The 27,809-nt window shown below is 54.4% G+C and overlaps 1 protein-coding gene across 2 annotated transcripts; it reads left to right on the forward strand.

Moving 5' to 3' along the window:
* The first annotated feature begins 1,968 nt into the window (after positions 1-1,968).
* On the forward strand, positions 1,969-27,397 carry LOC308198423 (uncharacterized protein). 2 transcript variants are annotated; one of them, XM_080600782.1, is made up of 10 exons: positions 1,969-2,125; positions 5,429-5,616; positions 17,353-17,471; positions 21,449-21,538; positions 22,239-22,317; positions 22,503-22,627; positions 23,034-23,227; positions 23,319-23,428; positions 23,778-23,919; positions 24,234-27,397. In XM_080600782.1, exons 1-10 carry the CDS (start codon positions 2,085-2,087, stop codon positions 25,981-25,983), a joined length of 2,838 nt encoding a protein of 945 aa, XP_080456908.1. In that variant the 5' UTR covers positions 1,969-2,084; the 3' UTR covers positions 25,984-27,397. The 2 variants fall into 2 exon arrangements, with proteins under 2 accessions (XP_080456908.1, XP_080456909.1); XM_080600783.1 differs by lacking the exons at positions 1,969-2,125; positions 5,429-5,616 and adding an exon at positions 12,015-17,176.
* The last annotated feature ends 412 nt before the right edge of the window (positions 27,398-27,809 follow it).

Consider the following 27,809-nt stretch of genomic DNA (forward strand, 5'->3'; position numbering starts at 1 on the left):
TGCTTCCCTTCCCCACCTGAGGAAGGTTCTGAAGAGTATTTTCCAGGGCTGAGCTGGATCTTTGCATTCTTAAAAAGAGTGTGGTGTGGGTAAATTATCAGGTCTCTGTATATGGTCTAGCAAGGTCATGAACAGATGGATTAACATACTTCCCATCAAACTGACATCAGCTCTGCTGACCTGGGAGGTTTCTGATACCATTAGCTACCTCTGCTTTGCCCCTTGGCAAGAAGTGATCATGTTTCATTTCAAGAATTTATCCCTGCAATTTGCAACTGGCCTTTGAAATAAAAATAAAAATAAGAAATCTGGGTCTGGCTTCCTACCCTTAACAGCTCTGCCTGTAACATCAAGAGAGTAGGAAAATCTCTGCAGAGGCTGTGAGCAGCCCAGCAGTGGAGGTGGTAGGTGGGCCAGAATGCTGATGGGGTGACCAGGGCTGTCTCTGGGGGACTGCCACCCTGTGCTCCTCTGTCCACGTGTGGGAATAGGGGAACTGTTCCACAGTGTCTGCAGGTGAAATTCTGCCCGACTGGTGCTGGAAACTGCCATTCATCACCAATGTCCTAACTGGGTTGTGAGTGGTGAGGTGGCTGTGTTTGGTGATGCTAAGAGTTACTTGTCCTGGGGAGCATGGCAGGAGGCTGTGAAGGGTTCAAAGGTGTCTTACGGGACTGAGCAATAAAATAGCAGGTGCCACTGAGTGTATGTGACTGTAAAAGTGATGCCAGCAGGGAAATAAACAGAAACTGCTCTGAGCTGGGCCTTACACTTAGGAGCGGCATCCTGACACTGAAAATGTCAGCTTAGCAAGGAACAAAAAAGAAAAGCTTTGAGGAAAGGTGGAGAGAACAAAATGAAGGAGACTGGAACAGGAAAAGGCTCAGGGAAAGACAAACAAGGACAAGTCTGCTGGGAGGCAGGCTTTAAAACCGGATCAGAGGACATGATGGTTGGGCAGCACAACTAGTTAGCAAAGGGCGCTAAGTGTCTGTATGGACTCAAGGGGTGTGTGGAAGAGCATTACTGGGCAGAAACTGCGTCTGGCCGAGAAGTCCCCTGGGCAGAATGGAGTTGAGAAAGTTGTAAGGGGAAATATCAAATTTGCGTGCCCCACTCTTAGCCCTGCTGGGGCTTCTGCTTGTGGCCGCTGAGTACAGGACACTCACCTCCCACTGCACCGCTGCCCTGTGCACGGCACACTGCTGCCAAGCCACGGACACGTGAAAATGTCAGCACGGTCCCTTCCCAGTGGGACATTAACAGGCTTGATTTTTAAGGAAAAAAATAAAAAATAAATTAAAAAAAAAGATTGATGGTAATAAAAGAAACCGTGGTTAGATGTGATGTCTCTGTGTGTGTTTTCACAGTCTTTCCTCTCTGCCTCTGTCTTCCCTGTTCTCACAACAGCCGCTGCAGGTGGCTCTTGGGTGGAAGAACGAGAGCTTTGGGCAGCGCTGCCACACGGAAACGCGAAGCAAGAGGCAGCAGGCTGGCTGCTCCTGGAGGGGGGACAGCCGGGGATCGGGCTCAGGGCGATGGGCAGGGTTTTCTTGTGAAGCCCTGGAGTCATTGGCACGCGGGTGCACCCGTGGGGCTGGGAAACCGGGCAGCTTCACCCCGTGTGGTGGGACATGGGGGGATTCCGCCACAACTTCTGCTCAGGTTTTCGTTCCTCGCCCGTCAAAACACCTCGGTGTTGAAAGAGCAGCAATTCAGGTGCCTCCGGTTCCGGCTGCCGGGCAGGGCTGGGTCCCCTGGTGTGCAGGAGGGACAGGGGGGACACGGCAGCCGAGCAGCACGGCGTGCGGGGAGCAGCCACACGAGCCTGGGGCACGGCGTCCTGCAGGCACTGCTGGAGGAGGAGAAGAGCACGAAAACTGCTCTCAAGCGGTCGACGTTTTTTTTTTTTGGGGGGGGTGGGGTGGGGAAAGGCTCTCTCCAGTGGGCTCCCGACTGCTGGCGCTCCCCGGGCCGGGGCGGGGAAGGGGCCGGGAAGGGGCCGGGGCCGTGCCGGGGCCGCCCCGCCGCCCTGCGGCTTAAACCCCTCCTCCGGGCCGGTGCTCGGCGCTGCCGGCGGGACCATGTACGCCGGGAGGAAGAGGAAGAAGCCGGTGCCCAAGAGGTGGGGGCGCGGGGGGCCCGGGCAGGTGCCCCCGGAGGGGCTGGGGGCTGGGGAGGGGGCGTGAGGCTGCTCTGGGGTGAGCCCGTGGAAGATGGGGCTGGGGCCGGGGCTACTCTTTGTTTTAATTAGGGTTAATTGCGGCCAGTGCTTCGTAGGCTCCGGCGTGCTGGAAAAAAAAAATATCAGGCAGCCCTGCGCTGCTGCGGGGAGCTTGAGGCGCTCCGCTGTCCCGAGGTGCGGGGTGGGTGTAAATCCAGCTTGCCAGCAGCCCCCTGCTCCTCCACGCCTGGTCAGTGGTGCAGCGTAACGCCCCCCGCGCCGTGCCTTGCTGGGGCTCCCGGCTTTGGGGTCCCCTGGGGTCCTGCAGCAGAGTCCTGCTGGCAGAAGCCAGGCAGGTGGAGAGGGAAGGGTGGCACTAGCGAGTTCCCCAGTCTCTTTGCTGGTTGCTCAGTGCTTTTTACTGATTTTAAAATAACGAATAAATTTGGAGACAATTTATCAGCTCGAGGAACCACGGCCGATGTTACTATCCCGCGGTACTTGCCAGGTTGCAAAAGTGCGAAGCTTCCTGCCGGGTTCCCTGTTCAAAGGGCAGGCAGGGAAAAAATACGCTGCGGCAGCGCTGCAGCCTTTGCCCCGCTCAGAGCCATATCGTGAGGCTGTGTCCCACGAACAGGACAGGTGCTCAGACCTCTTCAAAATGCCTTTTCTCGCTGTTTGAGCGGGCACTGGGCTGTGTCTCTGGGTGGCAGGGCTTGGTGTGCTGTGCTCGGGTCGCAGCGCTCCCCAGGATGCCCCGTGCCGTGCCCGGGGCTTTCTTCGCAGAGAGGAAGCGTGGGCAGAGCCAGTCTTAAGGGCAGGGAGTCTGAACAGGTTAGCAGGACGCAGGTACGCATCCAGACCAAGCTCTGCTGTTTCTGTGATCAGAGGAAGCATGGTTTCCTTCATGGTGGCTAATAATGTGGTTGTGCTCATGTCCGTGCCTTTCCCTCACTAAGCGTGTGCTATGGGGCTGACAGTTTTCCTGCTGTCTTGCACGGAGCCCATGAGCTGCATGGCAGAGAGTGAACAAACCTGTCACCGAAGAGCACCCAGAAGCTGTTTCACTCTGGCACCCATAAGGACGGAGAGGTGCGCAGCCTCTGGCCCTGGGAGCTCCCTGGTGCAGCATGTGCCTGTGTAAGCAGGCTGCTGAAAGAGTAGCCCAGCAGCCCTGTAGCCTTCCTGCTATTCCCTCCAGTGCTTCGGTGCTGGCTGTGCCACTCCATGTGTCCCCGAGCACTGCCGGGCTGCCTAAGAGACCCCGCTATGCCTCTGCGTTTTGCCCTTTCCCATAAAGGCAGCACTTCTTGCCCATCTCCCTTTTCTTTCCCTTTCTGGCTGCTTGTGGGCTGTACGTGGATACTGAGTATGCAGAGCACTTTTCTTTAAAGAATATCTGAAGAAACTTGGAATTAATTCACTTCTGATTTTATTTTTTTCCTCCTCGACTCTCTCTGATAGAAAACAATATTATTTTTTCCTCCCTGATGAGTGACGGTGGTTTCAAAAGTGCTTGTTAAGCCAGTGGCTAATGGAGTACATAAAAGCACTAGTGCCAATGTGTTTTGCATGGCTTGTATGGACAAGTTTGGTTATGAGTTGCACCTAATCTGTCAGAGAAGCAGGGTATATCTCTCCTGATGCTTATCTCACAAAGCAGCATGATTGTGCTTTTCTGGAGAAATGCTGCAATTTTCTGTCCGTGCTTAGAAGAACCATCAGTAGCTCTCCACAATAAAATTTCAACAGGCACCTCGCTGTATTTCGTTTAATGCTCATTTCCTCTCTTGTCACACATGTGAGCAGCCCTGCCAGATGGGATTTGAGAGCAGTATTAGAGGGGAGAGCTTAAATTGCTCCTAAATACTGGCAGATCCTGTTACCCAAAGCTGCTTTATGAAGCAAGGATGCCTGCGGAGAGAGTTTGTGGTTACACAAATTACATCAAAACAATATGGGTTGCATGTTAGGGGATGCAATTTAACCAAGCACAGGATAGGGTGAGGGTTCCCTGTGAAGTCTAAAGCGCTTTTCTTCAATCTAAAAAATTAAAATCAGCATTAAAAAGCAAAAGACACAAGGTGACACCCCAGACTCATTAGTCATCAACAAACCTCTTACTGTTGTGGCTGGGGCTTCAGCTGTAGTGTGTGCAATAAGTGCAGCTGGTGGAGATGGGTCTGCAAGCCAGCTTCTGACAGACGGGAGCTGTTCTTGCAGGCTCAGCATTGCTCCTAGATCCTAAGTTAGGCATCAGATGTTGTTTTAGGTGGAAAATGCCTGTTTGAAAGGATCAGAAATTAGAAGATTGGAAGAAAACAAAAAAAATCTGCATTTTTTTTTAAGAGCCTGTTTCCTAAGTGCTGTGCCCTAAGCTGCTCTGCATAGGATCTCTTCATCCAAGTGCTGCCATTGATTTTCACGTGTGCTTTTCTTTGTGTCATCAGTTAAGGAGTAAAGCGGTGGATTCAGGCTCCAAGCACTTGCTCTGACTTCTGAGTAAGGAAAAGAGGTCTGGTTGTGGAGCTTCCTTCTGTTTAAGGTGATAAACGTGATTGGGGGAGCAGAACTTAGAGGAAACTAGCTGAAAAAAAAAATGAAATAAAAATCTCTCTGGACCTTCCCACTTCCCATTCTTGCTCTTTGCTGAGGTTAGTAATATCATTGCCAGTGCCTGGCCAAGGGATGATCAGTCCCTGGACAGGCAGGCAGCTGATGGGAGACCTCTGAGCTCCAGGCACCACTTGGTGTGGTGAGGATCCAGTGGGAGCACGTGGAGCGTGGCCAGGGAGGGGACCTCCTGTGTGGGATGGGCACAGAATGAGGAGGAAGAGGAGTGGGGCCAGGGGAGACAGAGCAGAGTGTGGGTGCAGGAGTCTAACTTATACCTCTAGGAGATGCTCTGGTGGCTCAGAGGTCCCTGCCCTCAGTGTCCCTTTCCCTGCCTGGGCTCGGCGATGGGAGCAAGGCTGTAGTGCTCTGCTGAGCTGTCTCAGCCAGGCTGCATGATAAGGTGCCCAGCTGCGGCTCACTACAGCTGGAGGACATCTACTTGGGGCTGCACCAGGTGGCCAGCTGGGATGTCCCCATCTTCCCCAGCTGCTGCCTTGTGGGCTCCCTGGAGGTTGCTTTTGCTGCCGCAAGGCCTTACAGAGTTCACCTAGTGTTTTACTGTCGTGGCTGCAGTAACACCAACTCTGGGCTTGGGGAGGGTCCGTCAGACAGGCTCAGTTAATTAAACTCCTGCTTTCCCTTTTCCAGCCCCAAACCACCACCTCCTGAGGGTGTGAAGTCCAACCCCTCCAAGCGGCACCGGGACCGGCTCAACCAGGAGCTGAACAAGCTGACCGGCCTGCTGCCCTTCCCCGAAGATGTGTGCACCAGGCTTGATAAACTCTCCATCCTCCGACTGGTGGTGGGGTACCTGAAGGTGAAGAGCTACTTGACAGGCGAGTATCTTGCATAGGTGTTGCGCGGGGTGAAAAAGCTCCTGGGCTCGGTCCCTGCTGCGCTTCTGTCATCCCATCCTGAAGTGGAGTTTGCTTTGTGGTAAAAGGTGGCATCTCCTGAAGATAGGAGGATTGTTAGTCACTGTGTCAGATACTTGTATGCTAGTGCATCAGTGTTACATCTTTAGCTGTGGTACTGGCAGGAAAACATCCTGGAAAACGGGAGGGAAGTGCCACATCTCCAGAAACGTGGAGGGGCTGGCAGTGGTTGCAGGGAGGTGCTATGGCCATGGTACACCTATTCCTCAGACCATCCTTTGCTGCCATGACATGGGTTTTGTTTCTCCTCTGGAAGGAATCCCCTTCACTTCTGTATGCTGCACATCCAGACCTAATCCTCTTCAGTCAGTTATAGGTCTCTGAAAAGAAACCTCCTTGGAAGGTGAGACCATATAGCAGGATCTTGGGCACCTCCTTCTCCAGGAAGGATGCGGAGGGTGAAAGGGGAGATCTGCATGAAAATAGCTTTCTAAAAATCCTTTAAACCACTGAGGTCTGTGGGCTGCTGCATCTCTCCTGAGCTGGCATGGGTAGGAGATGCCATGCAGGGCTGCTCTGTTTGTCACGCCAATGCCCTGTGGATGGCAGGTTAAGCAAAGCTGATCCTGAGGCACTTGTTCAGTTTGGCATTTCATTAGCTCATTTCTCTCCCCTTTCTTCCTTGGGGTCTTGTGTATGTTGGTGGTTTGCTGTTGTTTGTCTCCCTGGCACAGCTGGGCTCAGCTGTGGTGGATCTGTTAGGTCTGTAATGAGCATTTCTCTCAGACTGAGCATGATGTCTCATATCCGGAGACCCCAATCCAATTTTTGCTGGGTTAAGCTGATAGGCCTGGAAAGCCAATCTCCTCACAGCCTCACTAGATCCCTGCCTCCTGCTTGCAGGCTCCCCCAGCAGTGATTGCCCTCCAGATTTTCAGCAGCAGCTGATCTATCTGCAATAGCTACCACTGCTGAAAACTCCTGTGCTGGGGGCTCCCAGGTTTTTCTGCATACCTTGGCTTTGCTCTGAGTTAACTCAGCCTTGGGCAGCAGGGCTCCCTTGTATGTGCTATGCATCAGCTGATGTGGTGCTGCCTTTACCAGCAAGAAAAATACCGAAAAGGGGAGATCTGCAGAGCTACCCTGGCTGCCCAGATCTGCTGGCCACCCTCTCACTGCAGTCATGGCACAGGGAAGTTTTGTGCCAACTGTGCTCATGCCATATGCTGCTGAGAATATGCCCGGGAGTTGTTGATGGCTCCTGAAGATGGAGCTCATCTGCTGGGATGTAGCTGTGGCATCCCTCAGGTAAGGACCAGAGCAGTTGCCCAGCTCCCTCCAGCTCCTCACTCCCACCCCCAGGTGATGGGACAGGCTTGAAGCATTGCAACGGTGCGGTGCCTCTGCAAAGGCAGGAGGGCTTTGGGACACTGGCAGACTGCGCAGTGCAGCTGTGAGCATGGTGGGCCCTCGTCCTCAACCTGGCAGTGATGGCTGGCCTGCCCTGGGTGCTGGCCTGGCCTCTCGAGGTGCTGGCTGTTCCCTGAGCACCTCAGCACATCCTCCTGAGCGTTACTGACCAGTGCAGGCTTTGCTGGGGAGGCACCTTGCTGCACAGGGAGAGCGTGTTGCACAGGAGGGGTAATTGCTGTGTGTGTAGTATGAGATGCGTTCTGGATGCTGTTGGGCTCCTCAAAGGCCATGCTGGACTGAGAACAAGCCTTGCCAAACGTCTCTTCCTCTTGCCTGCTTTTTGCAGGACAAATCTAGGGAATGTGATTCAATCTGTGCCCATCTGGGTGGGTAGGTCCTCACTGACACGCGACCTAATGCTGTGACGGCAAGGTGTGATGGTTTTGGTAGGTCTGGGATGCTTCGGGTCCTTCTGTCCAAGATGGTGCTGGCACAACATTGCTTGGCTGACCTTCAAGGGGAGGCACCAGTCAGCCCTCCTTACTGGCGTGGCAGGGCCCTGTGGCTCTGGCACACACCGGGTGATGCAGGCAGGAGGTGAGGCAGCTGTGCAGGCACTGCGCACCCGTGAGTCACCATCACCGCGTGCTCCTGCCTCTGGCAGGGCACGAACTGCAGGCTGCGGTGCAAGTAAAGCCTGAGAGGCTGCCAGAGATCGCTTTCATAACCTGGTTACAAAAGGAATTGCTCAAATGTCCTGCAGCTGGGGGAGGAATGACCCGCATTGCATGGCATGGAGCGGGGACAGGACATATGGGGCAGGGACAGGCACGTGTTTTGTCTCCAGAGCCTTCTGCTCCACAGGATGGGTGATGGACCCTGGTTGTGCTGCCTGTGGGGAGGTGAAGGCAAAGAGCATGGAGGGCAGAAAACCACCAGCATCGTGCTGCACTTAACAGCTCTTCTTGTGTCATCTTTCCTCCAGAATGAATAAGCCCAGCTCCCTTAGCTCTTGCCCCATGCCATGACCGTGACCTGTCCCTTGGGCCCCCCAGCTGGGGATGCCTGTCCCTGTGCGGGGACCTGCCCCAAGCACTGCTCCAGCTGGGGCTCTGCCTCCGAGCAGCAGCGGTTCCTGCTGGGTCCACATTCCCAGAGCGAGAGCTGCGCTGGAAAAGCCATCATTGTGTGGATTCACGTCCAGCTGGAGACTCGTCCTCGTCTTGGAGACCCCTTCTGCCAGGCCAATTACTCCCATTTGGTCACTCTGCCTTTGATTTCCTTTTCCCCCTGCCTTGCTTTGCCCATGTCTGCCTTGAAATTCATCTTGTTTGACTTCAGATCATTCCAACGATTCATCGAGGTCAACTTTTGTTCTGGCCCTGCCTGATGAAGCCATGTCACTGAGAGTCATGGCAGCATGAGAGTCATCACATCGGGCGTTTTTGGGGAAGACAGCAAGCCCCCTTTTGTTGCACTCTGTGGTTCAGTTTGCGGCTGGATGCTTTCCTTTGTGCAGGCTCCCCCTTACAGCAGTGGCAGGGGAGCATGGTGTCACCTGGCGAGCACCCCTGTCACTTGCTGGCCCCTTTGCTTCAGCAGCCAGAGCCCCTCGCCTCGTCTTCAGGCTTTAATTGGTGCCATGCTGATCGGGAGCTCCTCTTTCCAAGCGCTTCTAGTCCTGGCACTTGCCCTTTCTCCTAGGCAAAGGGTTAACGTAGTCTGTGCAGAGCCAAAGTACGGGGTTATTAACCAGTTTGGCAGGGAGGCGGATGCTGGCGGGTGACCCTGAACATATGCCCCCACGTGCTGTGTCACAGGTTAAAAGCAAAAACCCCAGGTAATGCTGGAGGTGGTTCTCGCAAGGAATGTGATACCTGCCAGAAAATCTGTCTGGGGCTGAGCCCCCCGGCTTGGCTTCGTGTCTTTGGAGCAGACATTCAAAGCTCTGGGGGCAGGAGGCAGACCTGTTTGCGGGTGAATGCAGGTATGCAACAGGAATTTAGCTGATGCCCGTGTCTCTCTGCTGGAGTTCCCTCCTTGCTTTGTCAAATCTCACGTGCGGCCTCCTCCTTTGTCTCCTCATTCATGACAGCAATAAGTGGGTGTCTGTGGAAAATGGGGTCCTGCACTGCCCGAGATCCCAGCCCTTGGGTACTTCAGAGCTTCTCAGTATGGCTTCTTGTTGCTGCTGGGGGCTTTCTTAATCCTTTTATTCTCAGCCCAAATGTTTGGGGGCAGACTGGTAAGGGACGAGAGATGGATGATGCTTCCTCTGAACAATCCTCTGGTCCTATCTGCATGTGTGCACCAGCTCTACTTCCCCCTGCTACCCTGATACAGCCTTTTCTGGTTTGGAAACTTTCTCAGGAAGACCCTGCAGAGGTGACAGGCCTTCGGCTGATTTCTTCTTGGTGGGGTGGAAGGATTCACGTACCTCTCAGACGGAGGGGCTAGGCTGTCCTGCAGAGCTTGCGACACCTGCTTGATTTACCAGGGAAGTTTTCCTGGAGTTCGGCCTCCATGTGGAAGAAGTGACCACTTTCTGGCGATCCCACTGGTTGTATCTCAGACCAAGCACAGCTCTCACTTTGCGGGAACAAGCCCAGGTCCTGTTCTGCGTGTTGAACTTAGAGCTGGGTTTGCTGCACAGATTTGTGTACCTACTGTAAATGTTTACACTGTGACTTTTGTCAGGTTGCTTCATCTGGTGGACAAAGCAAAACAGATTTGTGATAGGTGCACGTTAAAAGCTCAGTGACCCGGAGGTGAGTACTGCTGCGTGCTAGAGCATGTCTAGACAGGGTGCTTAGCGTTGGCTGGGGTACCCCGTCCTGCTGGTGCTTGCCCTTTGCTATCAACAAACTCAAAGCAGAAAAGGAATCAATAGCAAAGCTCTCTGGGAAACTGTCTCCCAAAGCTCTGGCATCCCCATGGCTTTCTTGTTCTCACCTGGTGCCAGACTCGCATGTTCCTGCTCAGATGTCCCTGCATCGCTCCCATGTAACATCGCTTTTAGCTCATCAGCAGCTTCCTCGGGGCATGAGGAAGAGGAGGCTGCTGTACACAGTGAGGGGAGCAGCCAAGGTGAGCACGTCAGGGCAGTCCTGCCTGCTCACACCTGGGGAAGGGTGACTGCTGTTGTGACTTCTGCCTGGGATCCCAGCTGATTAAAGCAGGCAGCAGGATTGCAGCTGGAAGCTCACAAGGATTTCATTTTTGAAAGTTGAAAGTTTTTTGTTTTGTTTTGTTTTTGTGATTTGATCTTGGTTCTGGATCATGGGGCTGTTTGGAAAACAGAAGAAGCTATTGCAGGATAATGACTCACTGGATTGTCTTTTAAATCTGCTCTGCTTTTAAGTTTTCTCCTTCTTCCATCTGTGCTTTAATGACAAACCAGAAAAAAATTGTAGCTTGCTGGAAATGACAAATTTCAGGCATCGAGAGGAAAGTTCTCAAAGCTCCGTGTGTCTGTAGGCTCATTTGGGGTGTGCACACATGTACTGTAACTTGTCTGTCCCTTAGTGCGAGCCTTTGAGAGCGGTTGGCTAGAATACCCTGGGCTTTCATCGAGCTCTTCTGTGATACAAAAGCCAGCAGGATCAGTCTCCCCACTCCAAGGAGAAGCGTCATGGCTGCACAAAACCAACCCTGGTGACGGCAGCACTGTCTCAGGCTTGGTGTATGGAAGATGTGTCCTGAGCCTTGGTGAGCACAGGTTTGTTGTGAGGACAGGTTTGTTCTCAAGAAGTGTGGTGCCAACACTGCTCTGCAGCTGGGAGCTGCCCTCTGGAGCTGCGATGCCAGAGCAGACCTGCAGTCCAGTTTTTCTTTAATTTCTTCCTATAGTTGGCCCATTCTGGCTCCTTAGCAGCCTGTTAAACCATCAGAAGGGAAAGTCACTTAGAGGTCTTATCAGTTCTCTAAAAGATAGATGAACGTCACTGCCAGACCTCGCACTTCTGCAAATTGCTGTTGGTGGACAGTGGTTGCCACTTGGACCTGTGTCTAACAGTCTCCTGGATAAATCTGGAGAGAGTTTGCTGATCCCCATCTTCTCGAGAGCGCATGCCGGAGGAGAAAAGCTTGGCTCTGCCTCTGCAGTGCTGCTGGATGCTCTGGGCTCTTCCTGGTGTGACGAGAGCTCCGCTTGCTGCGAACAGGGAGACCTTCTCAAAAGCTTGGATGGATTCGTTTAGTGCCGAGCGGCTTGGAAAACCTCCAGAGAGCTGGAGGTCTGTGCTGGGGTTCACTTCCTAGGGTTCACGTAACAAAAGAAGCAGATGCCGAGGGTTTCAGATCTTGGAGTGGCTGCCGATGTGGCAAAGAGCTGGCTCTGCCAAGAGGGGGAGCAGCAAGAAAATGGGGCTTGAAATGTTTTGTCAGGTGGAGAGGACATGCTCAGGGTGCATGCTGCTCACTGCCTGCTGTATATCTCCCCATATTAAGGTCATCCATGTGGCAACGTCTGCAGCAGAGAACCAGTGGAAAACCCTCTCCAGGTATAAGACCACGCTCTGGAGCCTGACAAAGTTCAAGATGACAAATGGCAAATATTGGGGTACCTCCCCGTAACCCTCTGGCCTGCACCCAGCCGGGTGTCAGCCTGGCGGGGGGAATGCTGCTTTCCACATGTTTCTGAGACCACGCGGCCCAAATGTGTGCTCTTCTTCTGTTCCATCTCCTGCCAGGCCTGCCCGCAGTCCGGGCTGCTGCCTGGGAGGGCAGGATCGTGTCCTGCAGGGGCTGTGACCCCAGTGCCACACGGTAAGTCTGTCCCCGTAGCAGGCTTCATGCAACTTGTGAGCACAGCTGGAGCCCCAGAGGTGCGTGCGGAGCTCAAGGGGCTTCTCCGAGGTTGTTGGCTATCTTGGCTTGGTGGAGAGAAGCCTGCAGGTGGGAGCTGCCCGGGTGGGACCAGCTCCGGGGGCTGTTCCTCATGCTGGTGCACCAGTGGTGTCGGGTCATGGGCTGTGGGGAGCAGTCAGTGCTGCAGCTGGCGCTGACTGATATGTGTGCGTTTTATTTTTACGCTGCGCCCACGTCGTGGTTGAAACATAATTAAGATGAACTTAGGGAAAGTCTTGAAGGATGCAGCCTTTCCCTTGGGCACCCAGGGCTCTCCAGGCAGCTGTGATGGGAACTTCTGCTTGGTCTGTGCTGAGCAAGAGTTCACCTCAGTGCCAGGTCCCTGTGGTCCCGTCATAGCCGTTCAGGTTGGAAAAGACCTCTAAGATGGTGCAGTTAGGAGAGTTAGATGCAAGATCCAGGTTTGTGCTGGGGACTGACCCTGCTGGAGCAGGGGCTTGGCCTAGGAGATCTCAGGAGGTCCCTTCCAACCTCTGCTGTCGTCTGGCTCTGTGACCGCCTGCTATGGGGCATCACCAGGTAATCGCACTGCAGTCAGCATTAACTCAGCTTTTCTATTCACCTCCTTGTTGCTTGTTATTCCCGTAGCCCGGCACTGCAGGGGTCTGGACCTGAAATAACCGATGCAATAATAGAAGTCAAGTTTGTGGCTTAAATCCCTCCCTGGGCAAAATCCTACAGGATCGTGCAGGAGCATTTGCAGCAGCAGATTGGAGAGGCTGACGTGGGCTCTGGGGCTGCCAATGCTCCCCTAGGCATTTCTGTGCTCCCTGGAAGAACGCTGGGTGACTTCTTGCAATAGGTTTGTGATCTGCGGGTTTGGCGTTTGCCCGCGGAAGGCTGTTTTACTTGGATGGCGTGAGCCTGATCTGCTTGGCACTGTGCCTTTGTTAAACAGCCGAGGCAAAGGTCGGTGCTAATTTGATGGGGTTTGGGATCGGGTCCAAGAGGAACACAATTGCGCACGGCGTGGTGTTACTGGAAGAGCTGGGAGCTCCTGGTTTTATGGTGCCAAGCATCTCTGGAGTCTGTTCAAAGAGAAACATCTGCTACAGGTGAAGTCTGTCATCTCCCACTGGTGAAACTCAGCCCGTGAGAGCAGAACTGACCCCAGGATCTTTTGCTGATAACTTTTTCTTTTCCATTGATGAAACTATGCCAGAGGCAAGGGACGTGTTAGTTTCCATGGTTGCACTGCAGTGTTTGTTTTCACAAATGTGATGAGATAAAGGTGAAGGGATCAGATTGCTTCGCTCCTATTTCTTTTTCTCATGCTTGAGGTCTTCCTCCACACTGCAGGGCTTAGGAACCTCCTTTTGAAGGCAAGGATCACCAACCCAGCAGGATGCCACTGGGGATGTACGCCTGGTTCTCAGGGACCAGGAGCTTCTTTCCCGGATCCATTGCCGGATCCATTAATGCTGATTTATTTATTTATTTTACTGTTCAAAATGTTATCGATCCTGGCTGACATCTCAGCTGGTGTTTTGAATGAAAAGCTTCTGGTCTTTGGGGATCACATCGGCAGCAGGAAGCCTCCTCCAGCACTCTGTCTGGTTGGCATATGGGTTCAGGACAGAACTGGGTTTCTTCCACTCTTCTTAGACAAGACACACCAGTAGCCTCTGTCCCAGAGCTTTGAAAACACGGATGATCAACAAATGGCTTCAGCAAGGATTTATTTATCCAGTAGCTGCAGATCAGTTGTGTGTCATGCTATTTTTTTTTTATGTTGCATTAATTAGCAAAGATTTTCCTGGAGACCCTTACTATGAAATTCACAGGGCTGCTGGGATTTTCTGATTTTAGCCTTTAAAAACTTACCTTATGTTCAATTTTTGTCTTGGTGGGCATGCGGCAGGGCATGGGCTGACAGGAGACAAACTCCCTTCAGCTTTGGAAAAAGAGTTCCCAAGGAACTGTCTAACGAAGGAAAGGAGGAAAAGCACAAAAGGTGTCAGTGGTGGCTTCTGTGCTCCTGGCTGCAGGAGATACAGCCTTGGGAGGGTGTGCAAGGGAAAGAAGTACAGCAAAGAACTTAAAATGTTGTTTTAAATGGTTTTCAGGCAGACCTGGGGTTTGTTTTAACCCCCTTAACTGCTGGCTCTGCACAGCCTTATGACGAGCTCTGCTCCAGCGGGGACAGTCTGCGTGTCACCTTCAGCCAGCAGGAGAGAGGGGGGCTCTGAGCCACCAGCACGCATAAGCGGCGTGCGGGGCCAGCAGCCAGCATGCTCGGGGGAAGGCTGCCTTTGTGGGGCCGTGATTCTGCAAGTTGTTTCTGGTGAGGACAGATCGATGCGCTGGTGGAGTCCCCCAGAAGATAACGTGGCTCAAGCAGGTGTTTTGGGAGCACTCCCTCCCTCTCTTGGGGTTACTCATGTTGCAGATGGGCTGGTTTGCTGCTCTTTGATTAAAAGGATTATTTTTTTCCATTCCAAGGCAAAAAGCAGCTGGGAATAGCCTTCACCCCCCCCTGGCTGGTATGTGGGCCTGGAGTCCTCTGTCTGGCTGCACTCAGGCGTCTCTTGGGACTGCTCTCAGCCCCCGTGGTTCTTGGCAATGGGGGCATGGATGAGTTCAGAAATTGGTTTGGAGAGGGGAGAGCCACAGGGATGCTTTGCTTCAGGTGCTAGGGGAAGACACCAGTCATGACATGGCTGAAGGTGGGTGGCTGCTTCCCACACAGAAGGTTTCCAGACGGCTGTGGTTTCTGAGAGCAGCCTCAGCCCTGCACGTCTGCTGGCTTTGTGCTCCACTGGCCATCCCCAGCGGGGCAGCAAAGTCTCCTGCAGCACCAAGACCTGACCACAGGTGTTAAAATGATGATGGAAATAAGGAGAGCCAATGCCACATGCTCCTGGATTACTTTGGTGGCGGAGCCCCATGCGTTTTGCAGACTGGCCTCAGCATCTCTTTGGCTGTGGATGGTGAGGACTGGGCTGGGTGTGAACACCAGCTGCCCTACACCACTGATAACGTAGAAGCTCCACTCACAATCCGTGCCCTGCAGGTAGAGCCGTGTGACCCTGGTGCAGTGATGCTTGGTGGCGAGGCTGTTGGAAACGTCAGCTCTTTAGGTTTTCCCCCATCTCTTTGGGCTTCCCAGGCCTCCTCCCCAAGCCATGCCATCCTAACGTGAACTAATTTTGCTGGAAACAACAAAATGAACAAGCGGGTGTTGGAAGTTGCAAGCCCGCAGCTGTGCTGCTCTCCCTGCTGACACCGCTGGTGGATGTGGGGAGAAAGCTGGGGACCATGTGCATCTTCTCAAAGTGCTCACTGTCCTTTTGGAGCTTTGTTTTGGAAGAACTTGGTTTCTTTTTGAATTTCCCTGCCAGCCTTCCCCAGCTCAATGCTTCAGAGAGGAGTCGGCCCTTCAAAAGAGTTTTAAAAAAAGACTCGATGCTTCACTCTGAAACTATTCCGCTCCATCGTGTGCAAATTGGAGCCATACCCATAATACAGATGGGCTTTGGATATTTTTCCTCGTAGATCACTTGGCAGTCATGAGAGGAGGCTTTTTGCTTGGTTTGACTTTTTTTGTCCTGATTTGTAAGGGTGTCGATTTTTGAAAGCCTTTGCAAAATGGGGTTGTGGTCCCCCACAGTCTGGCTGGGGCTTCAGCTTCATCGCTGCCTTGCACTTGCCTCTCGAAGCTCCTGTGGACGTGCCTTTCTTTGGGCAAGCAGAGCATCACCTGGCTTCAAACCTCGTCTTTCCTAACCCTTCCCAGAAGGCTCACGTCCCCTGGCCTGGCCGATCAACCTCTCGCTAATTTTGGAAGCGTCTGCACAGGACAGCTGCCCCCTGCGGAAACAAAAACGTGAGCACGGGGAAAGGCAAATCTGTGGCACGGGCTAAAGTGACCCACAGAGGAGCTGCCGGGGACAGGAAGGCACTTGCTGTGGGAGCAGCCACGAGCTGGGCTCCCCTCGGGACCGGTGGCTCAGGATGGGGACGGCAGAAGACATGGGAGCTGCCTGAGCACCTCCGAGCATCACCCCGTGGTCTGGCTGTGTCAGCAGTGGAGACCGAGGCTAACTCTGCTTCACGGCCTCACAGCATCCTCTCCCCTTTTTAATTAAGTCTGCGTGACTGCAACAGTCAGTGCGGCTCCTCTGCGTCACCTTGTGCAAGGCGTTGAGCTAATTATCTTTAACCTGGTTTCTGAGAGCCTGTGTGGGTGGCTTGTGGCTCTCACTCAGGCTCCGTATGTGCATAGGTCTGGGCAATGCTTTGAGCTCAGACTTTTTTTTTTGTACAGAAACGTCAGTCTGTCAGGGAAAACGCTTGTGTGTTGATGGTTTGATAAAAAGCAAAATTTCTAAAACTGCAGTTAGCAGATTTTTTTTTTTAGATCTGGATTGATTTGGGGTTTGAGCTTGATGCTACTGAAGGGGAGCAAACCTTTCAGTGTGAGGTGGAAGCTTGTGCCGTGGAGTGGACTCAAAGTGCGGCCAGACTCGGGATGGTTTGGGATTTTTCCTTGTTTCCTCCGATTTAGGAAGACCTTTTCCAGCCAAGGCTGTGCGGCGCCGCAGGAACCCAGCGCTCGCACCGAGGGGCAGCGTGTGGGGTGGCTATGCAGAGCCGTGTCCTGCAGACCTGGGGCAAGCCTTGGGTCCCCCTTTCACAGCTCTGCTCTGCTAAAACACCACGGTGCCCAGCTCACAGGGCACGCCGGTGCTGCTGACCCTGGGCTCTGCAGGAGCTCGTGGTGATGGGGAGACGAGGGAGAGGTTCCTACACAGGGCCTGCTCTGAGGTTTCCATGCATGCTTGTGTTTGAGTCGGCAAAATAAAAGCTGCCTGTGGTTGGAAGCGGAGTTCAGGCTCGTGCTGCCAAGTGGTTTTTCAGGGATGACTCCCCAGCAGAGGAGGTGCTGTGCTGGGGCTGTCCCCAGGCCCCCGTGCTGTTCCTGGAACAACCAGTTTTCTGCCTGTCCCGCGGTACGTGAGGCCCTGTGAGCAGGGCAGGAGGTTTCACGTCGGCTGCACCCACGGGTGTTGCCTCGAAGGCACGGAGCGAGGAAGCGTGAGGCAGCACGTGAATCAGCCCGGGGAGGTCACGGCAGCGAGTCCCGGGGCTGCTCCGGTGCTGTGCTGGGAGAGCTGCGGCCGCTGATGCTCGGATCTCTGCTCCTGGGCAGAAGGAAACCTGGAAGGCTTCCCAGGGATGGGACTGAGCAGGGAAGAGGATATCCTAGAGGAAGCGTTGGGCGAGCGGGGATGGCTTTGTAAGGGGGCTCTGCTCCAGCCTGCCCAGTCTCATCTCCTCCCTCTGAGCTGGCTGCACGTGCACCAAGTAGCCCGGTGCAGCCGTGCATCAGCAGCACTGGGGAGGAGGAGGAGGAGGAGGGAGAAGCTCCAGATTTGCCCCTTCTGCACTGATTTCTTGCTGTCTTGCTTGCAGCCGCAGGTACGGGTGTTGGTGACTGCGTGCGGGATCAGCCCCGAGCCCCAGGAGGGAACAGATGGACGCATCTGCAGGTCAACAGGGAGCTGTTTCCAGAGGGGGACCTGCTGCTCCAGGTATGGTGCCCTGGTTTGGCTCTTTGGGGGTTTTCTCTTGGCTCCTGCTATCTGCTAGGCACGACGGCTCAACCCTGCACACTGAACGGCACCAGCAGCTATGGGATGTGTGCTGCATCCACAAAGAGACGGGGCTCAGAGTTGTGTCCTTCTGGCAAAGGCACCGGGTGCTGCCTGCACCCCTGGCGTGCAGGTGTTAGTGGCCACTGAGCTCAAACCAGGCGTTTTTCCTTGGGGACCCCACAGCTCATGGGCCCAACACGCACAGGCTCATCCCTCCTCACGGGGAGGGTGCAGGGGCATCGTGCAGCGGTGCAGGGGATGGTCCCAGTGAGTCTCCAAGGCGGTGCCTTCCCTGTGCTCTCATAAACGCCAGGAGGAGAGTGGTGATAGCTGTGTGGTGACACATCCACTAGGAATTGCTTGTCCTACCTGGAGCTCCCTGCCTTGAGCTCCCTAGCATGAGTTCTGGGATGGAAAAAGCCCAGGTTTGGTTTGGAAGCTGCGGGGGGGAAAGAAGGGAAGGTGGATCTATGAAACTATTGTGGACAAAATCAATGGGCAGTGCAAGCTTTGCTTTGTGAAAAGGCCAGGGTACGCCTACTGAAATAGCTCTCACTGTACATCAGAGGACAAGGAGCTGATTCACCTGGTCAGAATGCTGCTAGCCTGGGCTGCAGTTTGTGCGTGTAAGCCAGAAGGAAGCGAGACAGAGGCTCCATGGAAAGGCTGGTGGCTGAATAAATATCTAGGCATTTCAGCTTAAAACGTGCTGCTCCTTGTGGATGCAGGGCAAGTCTTTGGGAGAGCTTTGATCTTTACATGGCTTTATTCCTGACATCACGTGTCTGCTTTTTGTGCCTTGAGTCCTCTTCTCCCTTCTTCCACCCCTCCAGAGGAAAGCAGCAGATACTTTGCTCTTCTTAAAGACCTGCCTTTGTCTTACGTGAACGGCCCCCATTACAGACAAACAGGCTGATGGGAGAGCTCCTGGGAGTGGAGCCCCCATGGGGTTTTTGGTGAGGTGGTGGCTCCTGGGAGCTCTGTGGGACTTTGGTGATGAAACTTGGGCCACGTGAAGTCTCCCGGGTGGGCTCTGCTCCCAAGATCAGACTCAGCCGGCTGCAGGCGTGATAGTCACGTAGGGACTGGCGGAGTAACACAATAGCCAGAAGGGAGCCAGCGATTGCCCCAGTCCCACAATGGAGCCTCTCCCAAGTGCTCTCCAGGGGGCTGAGCCATGGCGTTGGCAGCTGTGGGTGTTTGAAGGCATCTGGAGAGCATTTGGGGTGTTAATGTGACTGAAATCCTTCAGCTGAGCTGCCCAAATTTTTCCCCAAGAACATTTTAATCAGACACTGTACTTAGCAGAAAGCTCTGACTTGGGGCCCTCGGGGGGCTGCAGTGCACACAGGGAAGGGACCGGTCCCCCTGCAAGGTGCATGCGTACAGTGTAAACCAATGTGTTCAAACCAATGGCATTTAAATTAATCCAAGTTACAAGGAAGCCTGTGAGCTGGTACAGTTGGGTTAGGGAACTGGGTCAGAGGAGAAAATAAAACTGGTGCTGCTTGGAAGAAAGAAATGGAGTCCTGAGCTTTTAATCGTTCAACTGCTAAATGAAAGCAGACCCTTGGAAGTTATTTGGAGAGTGGAGGGTGAACCTGAGATGCTCCACTGCAAAGCATCAGGAGGAGAGCTCACATCACTGATGTTCTGCCAGAAAGCTCAGGTGCACACCCGTTGTCTTGTAGCCTGGGTTAATAGACTGAATGAAAACTTAACCTCCTGAAATTTTCCCAAGTGCCCTACAGCGTTTTTTCAGAGCTCTGTGGGTGCTGCCATGCAGAGCACAGCTCACAGGGCAGGTGACGATGGTGGCTGAGCCACCTGGCTGGGCTGAGCACCCAGCAATGTGAGTTGCAGAACTGGAAGCCAACGCTAAATCCATTTGACCGAAGAGGATGGATTATTTTATTTTTTATTTTCCTTGGGACCTTAGCAAAGTGTGAAGAGCTATGTGCTGTGCTGAATGAGCTAAAAGCAAATTGTTTGTAGGAAGGCAACCGTGACTCAAAGCAGTGCTTTTTAACTTGTGAGCGTTTTTTTTTAATATCAGAAAAAAGCAAACAGTAATTTATCAAAATGTTTTCCAGTGATGCTTTTTCTTAGCATGGAGTCAGATCTTGTTCTTCCCCCTCTCTTCCTGGACAAGGAAGGAAATTATTTTCTTTAAATTGAATAGGAGCTCTAAAATCCCTCCTGGAACAGAGGGTGTACTGCTCTTTGCCATCACTTGCAGAGAAAGAATAACCAAATCTCACAAGGCAATTATACTGTTAGATATATATATATAGATAGATAGATAGATAGATATTTTGCCCAGACTGTACTTTCATTTTGCTAAATACATTGCAAATGGGAGCAGAGGGAGTTGCCCAGGCGCACAGGGAGCCTGCCAACTTACTGAAGATTGTGCCCATGTCAGAATTGCAAGGTTGGGGGAAAGCATTTTTGAGCCTCTGCGTTCTCCTACAGATGTTTACAAAGTGTACATGGTTTTGTGATTTGTTCTGCTGCTGTCCAAGGATGCAATACGAATGGTCAAAAAGGCATGTTCACTGCTTCTTTCTGACTTGATGCCTTGGTAGAGGAAGCCTGGCCGTATTGGGGAACGAATACGTAATTGTGTGGCTGCTCCAGGCCCCACGATTACCAGACCTGCTGAGTCTTCTGCCCACATCTTGATTAAACCCAGATTTCCCCTTAAGGCTTTCTTTCCCTAGTTTCTCTTCTTCTTCACTAATAGATTTAATAACATTTATTCCAGACAAGAGCAGAGGGCAAGAATTATTGTCTAGTGCAGTACTTTCCTTTCGGAGAAAACCAGCTGAAATGGTTACCAGATATCTGGATCTTAACTTTCTTAATGGGTATGCACTTGATCCATGAGCTCCCTAGCCACAATCTCTAGTTTTGGAACAGTTTCCTTAATTTGGCATGGGTTTGGCCTTCTCCAAGCAAAGAGCTACCAGTTGGATATGTATTTAACTGCCAGCCATGTGTATGGAATTGTAGAGTAAAAGATGAAGTCGGCAGATGGTACGAACACAAAGATGTTTTTGTAGATGTTGGATTTTTTGTTTGTTTCTTTCTTTTTTTGGGGGGTGTTGTGGGTGTTTTTTGTGTTATTTTTTTTGGTTGTTTTTTGGGGGGGGGGGGCAGGGGTCATGTAGAGGGGACTTCTGCCATCTACAACATAGGCAAGAGCAGAGAACTTCCTCAGCGTGGTGTCCTGTAGTAGAAATTCAATACCAGGACAGGTTTGGGGGCCTTTTAAAAGTATGGATCTTCTTGAGACGTTTGTGAGGAACAAGATTAAAATCAGATGGGAAGGGCTTGTGGTCCCATATAATCAGAGACAGATGAGAACGGGATGCCATTGTCTCCTTGAAGACATGTCAAACAGTCTGCGCGCTTAGGATAAAGGGTATACCACTTCAGGCATCGCAAATACAATGCCAGGGCCTCAGAAATGTGGGACGGGAGTCTCCAGAGTTAGCCACCTCTCTACTTTCATGGTGGGTGCTGTTTTTAGATGCTTTCCCATCTCTGAAGGCTTCTCAGTGCTTGAGCTGCTGATGGGCTCCTCCTGGAGTCACCAGGCTCTTGCGTGGCTCAGGGCTCTCTGTGTGCAGTCCTTCCCTGCCTGTATGTCAACACGGACGATGGCTCTACAGAAATGGCCAGGCTGCCTTCGATCACTGCTTATGCTAACAGTGAGAACCCCGTGCCAACTAACTGAGGTTAAAAGCCTCGCATGGTCACGAGGTGCTTTCCTTTTAGTGGGTTCCCTACAGGAGAAGGAGGTGTCTTCCCATCCCTGGGTGCTTCAGAAGCACCTGAAGGTGGTCCGTACATCCAGCAGCTGGACTGAAGCTAAGGAGAATAACTCCAGGCTCGATTTATGCTTTCAGGCACTCAATGGATTTGTCATCACTGTGACCGGAGATGGCTACATCTTCTACGTCTCCCCTACCGTGCAGAACTACCTGGGCTTCCACCAGGTGGGTGCCGTTTGTTCCTGGGTGCTGCGGAGGCCTGGGGAGGAGGTGCTGACAGCCAGTACCCAGGCTTCCCTCTCCCAGCGCGCTCTGGTCACTTCTGATGTATGTTTTCAAGTGAGTCATGTTCTTCTGGGGGCTGTGAAAGCCAACAAATGTGCTTGTGACTTTAGTGGTAACAGATGCAAGCTGACCAATAGCAGGCTTTTTGTCCCTTCCTCTTTGTGAGCGGGGTGTGAGCTTTTCCCCCTGTGGTTTAAATCAATAAATCAAGCTGCTGGGCACGTCTGCCTTCAGTGGAATCACGGTGCTGAGCGGTGTCAGCGCCCTGAAGTACTGTGGGTTACGTGGGATGCCAAGGGAAAGCAGGGCACTACCCACATCCACCCCATTACCTCCAATTCCCCTGAAGTTTAAAGGACCAAGTAAACGGGCGCGTGGCAAGGCTGCCAAACCCGCTCTCTGCTACCTCTTCGTCCTTCCCAAGCCACCCTCCCAAAAGCAGCCAGCCTCTGCCCTTGCTCTCCATACCACATTCAAAACCCTTTTTTTCCTTCCTGTTTCTTTATTCTCAATCACCGTACTTTTACTACCCACAAAGGAAAGCCTCTGCTGTGTCCTTCTCCAGATATCCCTGCTAGACAGGGCAGGGGTTGGTCCCTGCTAGGTGCCCCAAGCTCTCCTCCCCGTTATGTCGTTCCAGTCGGATCTCATCTACCAGAGCATCTTTGAGCTGATCCACACGGACGACAGAGCCGCCTTCCGCTGCCAGCTGCACCAGGGTGAGTGCCGGGCTGGGAAGCAGGGTCCCAGCCCTGCCTGCCTCAGGGAGCCCGCAGAGGCTGCCCCCGGCCACAAACCCCACATCAGGCCACCGGTGACCATCAGGCACGTGGCTTCCTCCAGCTCCGCAGCATCCCTGCAGGCCTGCAAGGCGTGCAGCTTCGTTTTCCCTGTGTTTTCTCAGCCGTTCCCGATGAATGCAGCACCGTGGGCAGCCCCCAGCACTGCCGCCCTGAGCGCCTCTGCTTTATGGAGAGGAGCTTCACCTGCCGCCTCCGCTGCCTGCTGGACAACTCCTCGGGGTTTCTGGTAATGCCAGGACTTCCCCAAACGGCCCTGGTGTCACCTACAGGGAAAGTGGCTCTGAGCCTGGCCTCCTGGGGAGGGATGGGATGGGAGGGGATGGAGTCTGCCTGGTGCACTGCTCCACCACTCACACCGTTACGGTGGGACCCAGCAGGGGTCAGGATGTTCAGCCTGGAGATATCTCCCTGTTATGTGGGTTATCAGATATCCCTGATAACTGATGTCACACCTGCAACAGCAGTTGGTAGCGTGCTCCGTGTGCTGCAGCACGGGGACAGGTCCCATGCCCAGCGAATGCGTTTGGTGCACGCAGGTGGCCACGCACCCCGTGCGGGTGTGAGCTGGGGCAGCCTGGCACAGCCGGTTCCCATTTCCTCACCGTTTGCCCTGTTTTCTAATCCCCTGCAAGGCCTTGAATTTCCATGGACGCTTAAAACTCCTTCTGGGGCAGCAGAAGAGGGCATCCGTAGTGCCTCCCCCCCTCGCCCTCTTTGCCATCGCGACTCCCCTCCAGCCGCTCTCCATCCTGGAGCTTCGGACCAAGACGCTGATGTTCCAGACGAAGCACAAGCTGGACTTCACTCCCATGGCCTGCGATTCCCGGTATGGCATCTCCCACCTTTGCCATGGCAAAACCTGGCCTCCATCCAACCCTGGTGCCATGGGGTGCCTGTGCCGTGTGCTCTGCCTGCAGGGGGAAGGTCATCCTGGGGTACACGGAGACGGAGCTGTGTAGGAGGGGGTCCGGGTACCAGTTTGTGCACGCAGCTGACATGATGTACTGCGCAGAGAACCACGTGAAAAGTGAGTGCCAAGGGGAGCAGCCTGGGGGAGGCCATCGGGGCTGTGGCGTGTCCACGGGTGTGATGCTGGTGCAGTCCTTGCCGAGCTGCTACTGTTGGGACATTTGTCCAGGGTCTGGAGTGGCTGTGGTGAAGGTTTTCTGGGTGAAATCTGCACAGGCAGCTGGTCCCCCTGTACAGGGACACCTCGCAGCCACACAGCATCGCGTGCTGGCTGTGTCCTGTGCCTTCTGCCTCCGCAGCATGGGTGCAAGGGGATGCTCTGTGTGGTGCCGCACGTGTGACATACCTGCACCCCAGAGCGACCAGCTGACCGCCTCCATGCCGCCTCTGTTTTCTCCCTGCCCCAGTGATGAAGACAGGGGAGAGCGGGCTGACGGTCTTCAGGCTGCTGACCAAGAAGGGTGTCTGGGTGTGGGTCCAGGCCAATGCCCGGCTGGTGTACAAAGGGGGTCAGCCCGACTTCATCATCGCCCGGCAGCGAGCCCTCTCGTGAGTATGGCTGGGTTCCCAGCCGCCTTTGCCTGCCCTTGGCACAGGAGGTGGTGGGGCTGCAGCAGGGGGCAGGAGTCAAACGGCTCCAGGGAGGCTGTCACAGCCTCGTGTCTGCCAGGGGTGAGCTGTGGGCACGCAGCCCTTCCCTGAGCTGTGCCAAAGCTGCCTCTGGGCTCTCTGGAGCCCCAGTGCTCTGCCAGCAGCAATGTAGCCAGCCCAGGGCAGGTCTGTGAGCTCACGTCTTGCTGTTCGGATGCTGGCCTGGAGAAGGTACTCATGCTGTTTCTGTCTCTCTTTGCTCCACCCTGAAGAAATGAAGAAGGGGAGGAACATCTGCGGAAGCGGAACCTGCAGCTGCCTTTCAGCTTTGCCACGGGGGAAGCAGTCTTATACGGGAACGACCTTCCTGATTTCCCGGACTCCCTCCAGGCTGAGGAGGAGTTTCAGACAAAGACAGACTCCCAGGTGGAGCAGCACGCGGTAGATCCCAACTCTATTCTCGGGGCCATGATGAAGCAGGATGCATCCATATACATCTCCCACACTGATGATGTGCCTCAGTTCTCCCTGCCAGATCTCGATGCTGAGCCTGGTGGACCAAGTCGGGATGACAAAGCCAGCGATGCCAAGGAGGACAGCAACTCCCTCCTGGTTGTTATTGAAACCCTCTTTGAGAAGAGCAAGGTGGATGGAAACATCTGCCAGACCCTCCAGAGCATCAGCATGGACAACGTGGAGCTGCAGCAGTGGGAGGACACTCTGCTAAGCCTGGGTGCAGAGGATTCACCGTCCCAGGACGTCGGTGAGAGCGTGGGCAACGAGGTGGGCTCCTACGTGGAGCAGATGCTCTCTAGGGAGGGTGCTGGGAGGAGCACGGACCTCCCGTGCTGCAGTGCATCATCCTGCAGCGAGCAAGGCAGTTCTGCGGCTCGCTTCCAGCACTGCTGGGCAACGAACTTGGCAGCTCCCCTGGCATTTCAAGACCTTCCGCAGCCCCAGGCAGCCGGTGCTCAGGGCCAAGGTGCTGCAGTCTCTCTGGCCTCTGTTATGCCAGAGGGCAGCTCCGCTCGACCAGGAGAGCCGATCCTGTTCCACCCGGCCAGCCTTGGGGGCAGGACTGTTCTGGATGCCTTGGGCTCCAGCAGCGAGCCCCCTGCATCACTTCAGCTGGCAAACCCAGGAAAAGTGTTTCAGGCAGGACTTAGCACCTCTGTTCCCACGGACAGCGTTCCTCCTAAAGGTCAGAGCCAGTCCAGGTGTGCGCTGATGGCCTCGAGCTGCCCACCTCCCTTGGACTCAAGTGCATTGGTGACTCGGTGGCACGACATCCCAGTCTGGGCAAACCCAGCCCTTGCTTTGGGTCAGAGCATGTCCCCAGGAGGCTGCCCCTCGGATGCTTGGGTGGCTGCAGCTCCGAAACAGCTGGAAATGGCTGGAGCGCCCCTGGAATCACAAGCTGCAATGGCGAGTAGCACCCAGAGCTCCCCAGGGGCTGGGTTGTGGTTGCTGCCCCCCGGCCCTGCTCCTTGCCCCGCACAGGGTGTGTGTGAGCACCTCCAGGATCAGGACACCGCCTTCCCAGCACCGCCCGGAGCCAGCCAGCTGCCGGCGGGTGGTGGCTTTCCCGAACAGCTCCCGGTGATGCCGCCCGCACAGCTCGGTGCTCGCTGGGGCGGGGAGCAGGCAGTGCTCGGCGAGGACGCGTGGTCCCAGCACCAGGGACTTGTGCTGGGGACCAGCCCGGGTCCTGGTACCCATCAGATGGACCACGCCGTGCCGCATCACTGCAGGTACGGAAACAGCGAAGGGGTCTTCAGACACGAGGGTGTTTTTCTCAAGGATGCCACTGAAACGTCAGCGTCCCAGCCTGTGCCTTGTCACCCTGGGGCACCAGCAGGATTGGGTTTGAGGTGCTCAGCATCTCTTCCCAGGGAGCTGGGTGCGACAGCAGCCTCCTGCGAGCCGGGCACCAGCTTCCCCCCGGCCTCCTCGGTGGGCAGGCGGCCGCCCTGTGCGTGCCGCGTCCAGCTGAAGGTGCGGTGCGAGGGCTGCGGGACCTGAAGGGCACCGCGTGGCACGTCTCGGTGGCCATGGGGTGAGGCCCAGCCTTGTTTGGGGGCGGCTGTAGCTGTCTGCCCGCCCGGCAGCACGCACAGCGACTGAGCCCCCTGGCTTCCAGGCTCCTGCGTGTGCAAAGGACCCAGAAACGCTTCAAACCACAGGGGTGGCTCCAAGCAGCAAACGTTTCTTCTGGTTTTAAGATTTTCCTGGCCCCACCCCCAGCCAGCTCTGTAAAACAGGATTGGAAAAGCCCATTTTGAAGCCTCACGGTGAGCTAGGAGCCACAGTTGGGAACGTTGTTCTGAGCAGCCACCAGCAGCCAGGCACATCCACGAGCGCTGCTCCGTGCCTCCTGACCGCCCAGCGCTCTGACCTCCCGTGCCTGAAATGAGGTGCCCTCGCAGAGCTCTCAGGCAGGCACAGAGGAAGGGTTTGGTGGCTTTTCCATCAGCAGTCTTTCAGGAAAATGCAGTCCTGTCACAGCAGGGAGGTTTGTCAGGCTCTTGGGGTCCAAAGAAAGACCTCTTCATCACTGGGGCAGGGTTCTGGGAGGTGGATTTGGCCTCTAGCAGAGGCTGTGACCTTCCCCGGGAAATAGCTCCTGTTGCTGACCGTGGGTTTGTCACCGCCCTGCAGTGCCACCAGATGGAGGGACAGTGGAGCACTGCTGGGGCTGGTAAGGATGGTGTGGCTTTGCCAGAGCAGTGAGGAGAAGGCAGCAAGGAGGGGAGCGACTGCCCTCTCTCCCATGTGGACCAACTTTGTGGCCTTAACTATTCTGGAGACTGGCAGAACCACTGTTAAATTCCCTTTTTTCTGTGTGTGTTTTGTTTGTTTGTTTTAAGCCAAAGGCATGAATCTTTTCCCCCTGCCTGCCACGGGGAAAATTCTCCCGGGCTTTGTCAGGCAAAGCCCCCAGAAGACCAGGCTCAACCAGAGCACTGAGTTTGAGACCAGGCAGGGCCAGCTGGGCTGGTTGTAGAGGGCGGCATGGTTGGTGGACCTCCAGATCCTGCCCTTGCACCCGTCACCCTGAGCTGCATGCCTGTCCCTCAGCCTCTTAGACCGGTACTCAGCACGTGCTGCACCCATCCGCAGCAGCCTGGAGGAGCACCCAGGGGTGGGCAAGGAGCTGGGGTGCTGTGATACACAGCCTTACGCATCAACTGGCCCCAAAACCTTGCTGCTGGGGGCTGACACAGACCCCCTGCTGCTCTGTTACTTGTGTCTTAATTCTTTACGAGTTATATGTGTGCATCTACAGTCTGTTTTCGTGGCGGTGTCTCATTTTCCACTCTGTGATCTCTTTGTATGCCATTTGCCGACGGATGATGTCGGGGGGAGGGCGAAGAAAAGATGTACTGAAACTCACCCGCTGCATTTTGTTGTGTATTAAAAGTCAATTTGCTTTGTATCAGCGTGATGGTTTGTTTGACCTAGAACAGTGTCTCTCCATTTCCCTCTTGACTGAGCAAGCATTTGAAAAAGCCTGCTGCTGGCTTGGCTGCAAGTCGCCTTTCTCTGGGCTCTGGCTGAAGGAGGGGACGGTCCCCACTCGCCCCCTCCCCTGTATATGCTCCGGCGTAGACGCATGGCCGTACCCTCGCACCATCATGCACACACAGCCCCGTGCTACAACATGCACGCGCGGTCACACGGGTGGTCCCTCACCCCGACCGGCCAACCTGACGGTGCTGGCACAAGTGCTAGTGCATGCAGTGGTGGGAGGGCTCCCTGCCCCGTTTCCCCCCTTTAGGCACCGCATCCCCTTCTTTAATAAAGGGTCCCTCCCCAGCTCTCCTGTATCCCCTTTAAGCACTGAAAGG

This window comes from Anser brachyrhynchus (genome assembly GCF_964034855.1).
Source record: "Anser brachyrhynchus genome assembly, chromosome: 7".
Taxonomy (NCBI): Eukaryota; Metazoa; Chordata; class Aves; order Anseriformes; family Anatidae; genus Anser; species Anser brachyrhynchus.

Excerpts from the sequence above, each read along its gene's own strand:
- LOC308198423 (XM_080600782.1), top strand. The coding sequence starts at position 2,085 with ATGTACGCCGGGAGGAAGAGGAAGAAGCCGGTGCCCAAGAG. Across the intron at positions 17,472-21,448 it reads AGGGGGACCTGCTGCTCCAG|GCACTCAATGGATTTGTCAT; the intron begins GTATGGTGCCCT and ends TTATGCTTTCAG. Across the intron at positions 23,429-23,777 it reads CGCAGAGAACCACGTGAAAA|TGATGAAGACAGGGGAGAGC; the intron begins GTGAGTGCCAAG and ends TCCCTGCCCCAG.